Source organism: Danio aesculapii, chromosome 11 (genome assembly GCF_903798145.1).
Source record: "Danio aesculapii chromosome 11, fDanAes4.1, whole genome shotgun sequence".
Lineage (NCBI taxonomy): Eukaryota > Metazoa > Chordata > Actinopteri > Cypriniformes > Danionidae > Danio > Danio aesculapii.
Window position 1 is genome coordinate 3481342 of NC_079445.1, and position 11421 is coordinate 3492762.

The following is an 11421-nucleotide window of genomic DNA, read 5'->3' on the forward strand; positions in this document are numbered from 1 at the left end:
TAAAAACTACTAAAACACCGTCGTACATAAGTAAATAATATAATTGTGGCAAGATCAACCCACATTAATAGTACACAAATCCCAAAGTTGATGAAAACCAACCTGAAACTTGACTGTACAGGTCTTGTGTGTCTCAAGGTAAAGAAAACTGTGCAAAGTCCTCTCTCAAATTATGGATTTCACATAGGATGAACAACTTCCCTAAAACATTTATTTTGCAGTTTTATCAGTATAGTTCACTTTCATTATAACTGAATATATATATATATATAAATATAGATTGAATACACGACTTTAAAACTAGCCAAAGGAGAGCCACTTCATTTAGTCACTTACTCTTATTGCTAATTTTTTATTTAAATTCAGTACTATGGCCTCCCCTATAAATATATTCTTTTTAATTTGCCTGTTAAATACGTTTGACCAAAAAAAAAAAAACATGGAAACAATAGGTAACAACATAAACCAAATGTTATACGAGTTTAATGGATGAAGATGCAGAGAGAACTATTTTTATGAAACTTTAAAAACAAATTAGGTTTAAAATCTTTAATTATAATAATATAATCTTGGAATAAAGCAGCAAATAGATACAGGGAGTCTAAACAGTTTCATTCAGTCTCAGGCTAGATGAAGCGTTCAATGCGATATGTACTTGTGAGATATGAGCAATACAACGTCACACGTTATATCGGCAATATTTAACCATGGAATGTCATGTCTGAACTAAAGTTATGTTAGTAACGTCACGTCTGCTTTATGCAAATTTACATCCTCTGGGTCATTTCAATCAAACGCATACTATTAGCACAGCTGTTTTTCTCCAGTGGCAGGTTGCAATGGCTAATCTTCAGAATAAAACAAACCCAGAGTGACTTTAGGAAAACGAGCGTACAAATCGATTATAAAACCGAACGATTTCCAAACTGGAAATCATTATTAGAAAAGTTTTGAGTGAAACTCTCAGTCTGGTGCTGCCAAAGTTGATCGATCTCGTTTTATAGGCGTAAAGGAGGCACTGGCATGGTGACGTCGCGGAAGAATCGATGAACAAGAGCGTTTTTTGCCGAGATCCTCTTGTTTGGATCATAGGTCAACATTTGCTGTGGAAAAAAATAAAGCAGTTGTTAAATACTGGACATTTTTAAGAAAATTTATTATACAGAATTATTTTTATAACAAAAACAAACCTGACATGTAATTGAATTTGCTTAATTTAACATCTCTAGGGCCCTTAAAAGTCCTGTGAAATGGACATTTTATATTCGATGTAATCTCAACTGAAACATGAAAAGAGGGCGGGGCATACAATAGCTCCTCCCTTTATTACAAAACAGCCAATAGCGTTTAGTTTTTATCACAGCTCTGCCAGTGAGAGTGGATGAGCTCAAGCGCATCAAATAAAAAGCAAATGAGAAGGGGCGGGGCATGTCAGACACTAGAGAGCATTTGATTGGTCAGAAGATTTGATGAGAAACTCAAGTACGTGGTGATGTCAAAAAATCGTTGATCCAATTAGGCAGAAGTGACAAACTGCAAGCTTTAGATGCTTATATCTTCAAAATGCTATTTTTTTTGTCACGTTTTGTAGCACACTAGCTTATAGATATCCTCAAGACTAACATAGTAATGCTAACATCTAAAGAAACGCTATTTTAATTTCACAGGACCTTTAAGGCTGACACACCAATCTGATTATCATCTGATGAAATAGTCTGTGATATTGCATAGTTTGTCAGTGAACTATGTGTAGTAGCTGGAGATTTACTACCGATTACAGAACTGGCTTTACTGACGAAATGCGCAAGAAAAAAAACACAATCACCTTTTATTGATTGTACAGCCTTAACGTGAATACAGTTTGGAAATATTACAGGGTTGACTTTAAAAGATATATCAGAGTAATTAACAGAAGCTAACTAAAATCACAAACAGATCTCAATCCCATTAATCTGCTTGGAAATGTGAAGAACAATCTTCACGTAAATCATGTCAGCTTCTATGATTATATTCATGACAACAACCCAGACTTAGTTATTTCTTATATGGAGTCAGACAGGTCTCAACAGTAGTTAACCAATAGTAAAGAAGTGCGCAGTTTAATATGTTGAAGCATTTTGGTTTATTGAAATAGAGGTAACGTTTTAGTTTCATAAGCTATTTGTCCATGCACGCACGCACGCACGCACCGGAATAACGTTAAATGTGGCTCATTTACATAATAATAAAGCATAATAGTATTAAGCTTGTTAAAATTACATATAGAGAGAGTTTTAATTTTATTGCCATTTCAGCTTCTATAGCTATGTCACGGCAAAAAATAAAAATAGATCAATTTTACCACGTTTTATAAATACCAATTTTCTATAATTATAAAAATATTCTAACAATTAAAAGTAATCAACAGCAATAAATAATATACAAGGTAAAATGCATAAATAATAATGATAATATACAAGATAAAAATCTAAAACAGTTTTTTAAGGTTTGCTTTTGATAAAAATTGTACAATTTTAGACGGATTCACATTTAAAAATATTTCATTTAAAGTCTGCCCAGATAAAAATTGTCTGATAACATTAAAAATGGGGCACTCCACAAGAACATGTTTAACAGTTTGGTTTTTGTTGCAATATAGACGTTTTGCTGGTTCTTCTCCTTTCAGTAAATGTTCATGTGTGAGTCTCGTGTGTCCAATGCGGTATCTTGTATAAACAATCTTATCATGTCTTGAAAATTACATGTATATTTATTAATTAAAAATGAAACAATTCTACTCAGCTCTTTCTATGATACAGGATACTTTATCAGAGCAGTGATTATCCCGATTTAAAATCCTGAATAGCCTATCAAGCATGTTTGAAATGATCAGAGAGGCTCTAATTTGTGTTGGAAAGATTAATATTATGTTTATATTTGACATATTAATATATAATCCAAGAACAGCCTGTTTCTGTTCATTAGATATAATGAAAATTCAGCTTTTTAGTCAGTGAAAGTCAGGGAATTTAATATTTGGCTAGGAATCCTGGGTGTTCGCCATGCTAGAGAGGATCAGACTGTACAAAAGGTGTGCATAGTGGAGCATCTCGATTACAGCTCTCATCTGATTGGCTAAAGGGTACGAGTGACCCGCTTTCTGCCAGGAAAGTCTCAAAAATACCCACACACACCTAATTCCAGAGTGATTTATATGTGAAAGAGGAAGTGCACATTCTCATTTTGGATGAACTCGCTAATTTTAAACATTGTAAATGGTGTTTAGCATTTGCGAAAAGAACTTTATGAATATGTATTTTTATTTCGGCTGCGCATGTCTACATCGTGTCTTCTGTGTGAATGACTATTGAGACCTATCTGACTCCATATTTTGGCAATTAAAACTTAATTATGTTTTTCTAAAATCTTTATAACTAAATTCGAATTTACCCTAAAAGGCATCAACAGAATACAACTACTCCCTCAGGGGTAGAAGTGTGAAGTAGATTCACCAAAACCAGCCAGACTGTGATCATAGATAAACTGTTGCCCTCTTACCCCGAGAAGGTCTCTGCCATCTTCATCAAGGGGGGGCACCACTTTAGCCAGGTCCTGTCGAGCCCATTTGGGAAAGGAGGGTTTGTAGTCTGGCATTGACGTGACTCCAGGCCATATAGACTCATCAGGAGTGCCCAGTGTTCGAAATATCCGGAAGAGCTGATCTATTTCAGAGTCTCCAGGAAACAGTGCCCTCCGGGTAATCTGATATGAAAAACCAAAGAGAAGTCTAATGCAAATGAATGTCTTAAGATATAAAAAAAGCTAGATAAGAAGTACATACAAACATACCATTTCAGCAAAGATGCAGCCTAAACTCCAGATGTCAACAGCTGTAGAATAATATTTACATCCCAGGAGAATCTCAGGAGCTCTGTACCACAAAGTTACAACCTACAGAGAAAGATCAAGTTAAGATTACATCATGCAATTTTGTGAGTGTCTAGGTCATCCATACAAAAAATAATAAATTAAATATATAGTTATGCAAAGCTGGGGTCCGTTCATTGTACCACACTTAAATGATCCAAGATGATTTGACAGACCCTGGATCTTTAGATCTTGATAACTGATTTCTGTTCGCGATTCAGATTAAAATGTCTGGATGAGCTGATCTGAGATCGATGCATGTGTTGTGAAGGACAAATCTATCGATCCTCTAAATCATGATCAGCAATGCAACAATTGGCTGACGGCACAGCAGCGTAATGACATCATCTGATTAATATTCAATTATCCATGTGAGAAAATTACATCAAATTTGTTAAATGGTTTGTTAAATATATGCAATGACTTTCCACTGTGGGCAACACGGTGGCGCAGTGGGTAGCATGATCGCCTCACAACAAGAAGGTTGCTGGTTCGAACCTCGGCTGGGTCAGTTGGCATTTGTGTAAGGAGTTTGCATGTTCTCCGGGTGCTCCGGTTTCCCCCACAAGTCCAAAGACATGTGGTACAGGTGAATTGGGTAAGCTAAATTGTCCATAGTGTATGTGTGTGAATGAGTGTGTATGGATGTTTCCCAGTGATGGGCTGTAGCTGGAAGGGCATCTGCTGCATAAAACATATGCTGGATAAGTTGGCGGTTCATTCCACTGTGGCGACCCCAGATTAATAAAGGGACTAAGTTGAAAATAAAGTACAATTAAATTAATTTTCCACTGTTGTGTGCAGGCTTTACACTTTCAAGCGTATTTAGAATTTATTTAATATTATATGTAGAGCAGATTTTCTTTATTATAGTAGCCTAACGTTAGGCCTATTCAAGTTTCTTAATCGGTGTAAGGAATAATTGGCTGTATAAATTAATTTTGCATCAAAAAAAGCATTTGGATATCAGTAAAGGTGCCTGCAGCTTTTGCAAAGCATCAAATCACCTGCAAATTAGCTGTCAACTCGTGCATGACTGCATAAATTATTATTTCTTAAAAAAAAAAAAAAAAAAAAAAAGTCAAACATTGCGCACGTCTATTATCTTACACAAATTGTACTAAAGCTTTATTTATAGATTTTTTTTACTTTAATAAAAAAATTATAGAATTTCAGTTTAATTTTTTTTTTTACAATATTACTATTTTCCCAAGTCCATATAATTACTACTGTAAGAAAATAAAATCTGCATTTAGTACATACTTTCAGTATTACCTTTGCTTGAAAAGACCCGATCTAATCCTGTTTATATGAAACAAGCCCGAGCAGGTTTGAGCTACCAGACCTGTTGCTATGACAACAACTCTCAGAAGAGTTTTGAAGAACGAAACGATCCTGGATCATGTCAAATCGTCAATAACTAAATCTAGCTAATGGAGTAATTTACATACGAAGAACACACCCCAGGTTAACACTGGAAAAAAAAAAGCAATAGATCCGATTTTAGGGATGAACAATATGAAACTTACACTAACTAAAAATGGAATAGTTTCACAGATCTTAGACAAGATCACAGATATTATACTATCAATAAATTTAATGATCAGTTTGAACAGAATGCATTTAAAATGGAGATTTCTTTGTTGTTGTTCTCATGGCTTGTTGCACGTGCAAGTGTCAATTCTCTGAAAACCAATCAGCGTTCTGAAGGGAGTTTAGCTCCACCTTTTAGCACCGTACTGTACTGCTAGATACCCTTACGACAGGGTCACATAAAATAGTACGGTTCCATATATTGGTACTATTGAAAATGAAAAATGGAAATAAATGCGTATATACCACTCAGTGACGCCATAAAACTCCAGAGCCATGTTTCTGAGTCTCACCTCATGTGTATAAGTCCGCACGGGTACACCAAACGCTCTGGCCAAACCAAAGTCAGCCAGTTTGATCTCGCCCTGAGCGTTGATGAGGAGATTCTGGGGTTTAAGATCTCTGTGAAGAACCCGATGGGAGTGACAGAAGGCCAATCCCTGGAGCAGCTGGAACAGGTAACTCTAAACACACAAGAGACAATCAATCAGATAAACAGATTACAAGCTTTGTGATTTGAGCTTTGTGACACCCAATTAAAATGGTATGACTGCTTAGTCCCTGCAGCATACCACTTATCTAAACAGCATTGAAATTGATTATTTGAAAAAAATATATATATATAATTTGTTTGGGCACAGGAAGAAAAATATTCTTATTAATAAAGATGTTTTTTAAGGTTTAACCCTTTATAAGACACTGGAAAAACGCTTGAATGTGACTGGGGATATTAAAAGATAATAATTTTGAACAATAATTTAGTTTTTCAAACCATAAAAAGTCAATCAAACCCAATTAAAGCTGATCTGAGACCAGCACCAGTTCAACATCATTGCGTTTCTTGTACATACTGCATTGACCACTATTTTTACCGACAAAAGTAAGTACTCCAACACACAAAGCACATGCTGGTTATAAAACTGAACAAAGTTAGCAGGTATGAAATATTAAACAGTAAATTAATGAAAAGACTAGCACAGGGCAGCAATATATGAATGTCTGGTGGCTGAGAGAGCTCAATGTGCGGCAACACAAATATTCAAACAAATTAAAAACGTTTTGCAAATCCTCACAACACATGCACATGTCCATCTGGAAAAAAGTTGACTGAAGTTAACAGAACGTTGTATTTGTATCATGTCCTCATTTCCATCATTAGCATCCTAAAATATTTTTAAATGTCATTCATATCTGTGACCTTGTTTTTAACAATTAAACATTGCAAATTATTTTCATAAACCTTGAAATTATATTTAGTTGAGGATATTGAGATAATTTTGTATCTTATAGCTATCTTAATAACATTTCATAGTTAATCGTCAGTTTATTTACGCTAATAATAGGCAAAAGACAAAGGAATAGTGTATTTAAAATGTAATAATAAACAAAATACTCACCATTTAGGTCACATACATCTCCAATAACAAAGTCACTGCACAAAAATCAAACCCCAGACAGGTCCGTGGCTGTTTTTCAGTTCATCCCCATTTCTGTTGTGATTAGTGCTACTCTTGCGTTGTGAGGATTTGCAATGCATTTTCTAATTGCGTTTGCTTCGTGAGGATTTCCAACATGTGTGCTGTCAAACCAATGAAGATTTAAGGAAGCATCACTTCCTTAAACTGCTGATGTTTTTTCCATTTGCATGTGTTTTCTTAAGATGCAGCACAATGAGCTCTCTCAGCCAATGGACAGCTCGAAATTAAAATCTATTTACATTAACATTTCAGCAGGCTCACTATCAGTTCAGCTGATGTTAACACAGAGAAGCACTCGTTGCTTTTAATGCGCAAAACTCACCTTCACGAGTGGCAAGGATATGCCACTGACAGACGACGAGTCCATAAACCTCTTCAGGTCTTGGTGAAGAAATTCAAACACCAAGTAAAGCTTATTTTCGGTGTGTATCACATCCCGCAACCTGGAGGCAGGCAAACTGTAAGACTCAAAGCAGAAGGGCTATTTGTGCACTTACTCTACATTACAACAGAGGACTACTCATGAGCTGGTTGAGACTAAATTCATAAACAGTGCACATACTTGACTATGTTAGGGTGATTGAGTTCTTTTAGCAGAGAGATCTCACGAATGGCAGTGCTGGGAACACCTTCAGTCTCCCTGAAAACAAACAAAATCGTGTCAATCAATCGCATCCACAATTTAAGACAACCTTCTGTTCATACAGAGCAACTCATCTTACAGCCTATGAAAACAACCGAGACCTATTGGCCCTAAAGGCACAGTATGTAATTCTGGCCACTAGAGGGTGCATATTCACAACAAACAAAGGTGTAGTTTGATGATGGCGTCACTGAGTATGGAATCATGGGAGTTGTGGTCTTCATCTTCCTACGGGACTCCTGTTCTTGATGATGAACTGAAGTATTCAACACTTATTATCATGGTAATAGGGTTGATATGATACTGGAATTCAGTACCGAGCGGTAACATTTTTTCCCGCTAACATTTGAGCGCTGGAGTGTTTCAAAGTCACGTCGATCAGCTGGATTGTCTATAAGCTGACATATGAGTGATCTGCTGATGAATCACGGCTTCAAAACACTCCACTGTCCCTGTATCTGTGTTTACACTCAGTAAACAGTGGTGAGTTTGATGAAGTGATGACCTTCACGGCCAATCACAGTCATTTCTGTTGAGCACGTGAACACAATCAGCAGTGTTTAAGAACATGCTAGCGGGAAATGGACATTTTTTTCAAATTTCAGCATTGATTGGTATCGAATTGCAGTATCATGACAACTCTACATGGTAGTATAATGCAGAGTAATTTCTGTGTGGAGTATATATATATATATATATATATATATATATATATATATATATATATATATATATATATACATATACATACACACATACATACATACATATATATATACACATATATACATACATACATATATACATACATACATTATATATATATATATATATATATATATATATATATATATATATATATATATATATATATATATATATATATATATATATAAAATTAGTTTACATTAGTTATTTGACTTCAAAACACTCCTCGACGAACGTCAAGCAAAATAATTGAGATAAAGTTAGTTTTATATTCGCACATTCGTTAATTTTTGAACAGTGACAATTAGAGACACAGTATTTATATTGTTTATTATGCTACTTTGAATATTTTGGTCTGTAATTGCATGTAAATATGACATTAGATCTATTTAATTGACTGTGAACAATATTGTACTTTTATAGTCATCAGTTACCAATATAATTTCCCCATTTACAATGTGCAAATAATTATTTTCTAAAATTATATTGTTAAGGAGCAAGTCCAAATGTGTGAATATAAAACTAACTTCACCTCAATAGCATTATTATCTGCTTGTAAAAAAAAACACAGAAGTCTGGTCACCGGTAATTCATTAGCTTTGACAGAACCTTATGACAAATAAAGATATATATATATATATATATATATATATATATATATATATATATATATATATATATATATATATATATATCATTATTAAATTAGTTTACATTAGTTATTTGACTTTGAAACACACCTCAACGAACGTTACGCAAAATAATTGAGATAAAGTTAGTTTTATATTAGCACATTCGTTAATTTTTTTAATGACAACATCTGACACCGTATTTATTTTATTTATTATGCTACTTTGAATGTTTTGGTCTGAAATTGAATGTAAATATGACTTCAAAACAACATTGGTTCTATTTAATTGACTGTGAACAATGTTGTACTTTAATAGTCATTCTGCTAATATGATTTAATATGTGAAATTATATTATTAAGGATAAAGTCCAAACGTGCGAATAAAAAACAACTTTAACACATTAAGTGTTAGCATCATTATCTGCTAAGTTAGTAAACAAACACTGAAGTCTGGTCACCTCAGCTTTGACAGAACCTCTCTTTGAGTGTACTCAACTGTACAATACAGTTTTTATGATAAATAAAGATTAAATATCTATAAATATCGGTATTAAATTACAGTTTACAATAGTTAACGTTATTTGACTTCAAAAAAAAACACCTCGACGAACGTTACACAAAATATAGCGACAAATAAAACAATAATAGCAAACACTTACGTATCTAATCGGATTTTCTTCAGCGCAACAGTTTCTCCCGTAACTTTATTTTTGGCTTTATAAACCACTCCGTATGTTCCCTCTCCGATCTTCTCCACTTTCTGAAAAGACTCCATGTCAAAAGTGCCCCTTTTCCGGGGAAAACCGTCACTCTGGATCTATTTAAAACCGCAGCTGTGCAGAGAAAGTGCTATTAGATGCAAACCGGCGATCAAAAACATTAAAATCGTTTATTTGATACGTTAAAACGGGCGACTGAAACTCTTGTCACAACTTAATATCAATACCGCCGCCAGTTCCCGCGTTTCATACAGCACGCCCTCGCAACAAAGCGTAAAAACAAGGCCCGCCTCCTGAATACAATTCAACCCTCTAAACCAATGAAATGAGCGAATGAGCAAGCCCCTCCCACTTTACCTAAAACAGACCACACAGAATCGTCTTTATCGTGTTTAAACCAATGAACTGCGAGAATAAACAACGCCCGCCTTCTTTACGGTAAGGCGAAGATCACAGTGAACCATCATCAAATAAATAAATAAATTGAGCTTTTATTGCTCATAATGTTTTAAAAACATGTTCTTTGTCTTATAAACATGTGATTTGGGGTTATTATGTTAAGGATCACTCTTTAAAAGGTGTTGGTTTTATTATAAACTTTGTATTATAATTATGTATTGTTATTATATCACAAATCTAAGTTTGCAAAAAGCAAACCTCTCTTCATGGTGCTAGAAAAAGAGATTAAAATGTTTATGAGTGATTTCTAAGTCTAAAAATAGAAAGGCAATTAAAACGGATATAATTTTGCATAAAAATGTTTATGTCCATGTATTTTATGTACTAAAATTGCATTTAATAACTTTTGTTAATAACTAAAATTGGAAAATATATTTGTATAATATATTTGTATGAAAAAAATAAATAAATACATTTAAATAAATAAATAAATCACAGATTATTTCAAAGAAGCTTCACAGTATCAGAAAAATAATGTATTTATTTGCAAGATGTAGTAGTTATGACTTTGATTTTGAAATATTCATTTACTTATATAATAAAATAATATAATATTATCTTTTTTTGCTAATTACTTCATTCCTGGCACACTTTGGGCCCTCAAGCATTATGTCAGCGCCATTGTGTAGACGCTGGTCTACGCTACACAGGACGCGACTTTAGAGAGCCGCTTGTTGACATGACACACACCTCGTACTGTGTTTTATCATAGATATATGGTGTTTTATAAGGAACTGAAAATTTACTTTGGTACTATTTAGCATAGCACTAATAGAAAGGCCATAAAAACTGTCCAACTGTGCTCTAGGTTAAAAAATTGTTTTGATTAATGTAAAGGCCCTGCTTGTTTGTAATTGTAAGAATTTTATTTAATTATTTGTACTCTTGTTTTTTGTTTTTGTTTTGGTAATTTTTTGTGCTGTTGTTATTATTTACATTTTATCACCCTGGCATTATTTTGTTTACTACATTGCATGTAGCTGCTGTTTAAAGCATAATAAATAAATGACACACACCTCGTCCAATCAAAAAAATAAATAAAATTGTGTCAGCGCCACAGCCTACCTGAGTATTGTTGCTGACCATGTCCATCCCTTTAGGACCACAGTGTACCCATCTTCTGATGGCTTCTGATGGCTACTTCCAGCAGGATAACCCGCCATGTCATAAAGCACGAAATATACTTATTTATTTTGTCTTGTCACTTTATGTACACTGGAAGCTTCTGTAGCCAAAACAAATTCCTTGTGTGTGTGGAGCACATTTGGCAATAAAACTGATTGT

General features: G+C 34.1%; 1 protein-coding gene across 1 annotated transcript; it reads right to left on the reverse strand.

The window, feature by feature from the left end:
* Positions 1-453: 453 nt before the first annotated feature.
* cdk2 (cyclin dependent kinase 2) lies at positions 454-9936 on the reverse strand. The gene is made up of 7 exons (XM_056468610.1): positions 9619-9936; positions 7540-7617; positions 7300-7420; positions 5793-5963; positions 3829-3930; positions 3538-3741; positions 454-1103 (listed from the first exon to the last, which is right to left on the reverse strand). Exons 1-7 carry the CDS (start codon positions 9732-9734, stop codon positions 999-1001), a joined length of 897 nt encoding a protein of 298 aa, XP_056324585.1. The 5' UTR covers positions 9735-9936; the 3' UTR covers positions 454-998.
* Positions 9937-11421: the final 1485 nt, after the last annotated feature.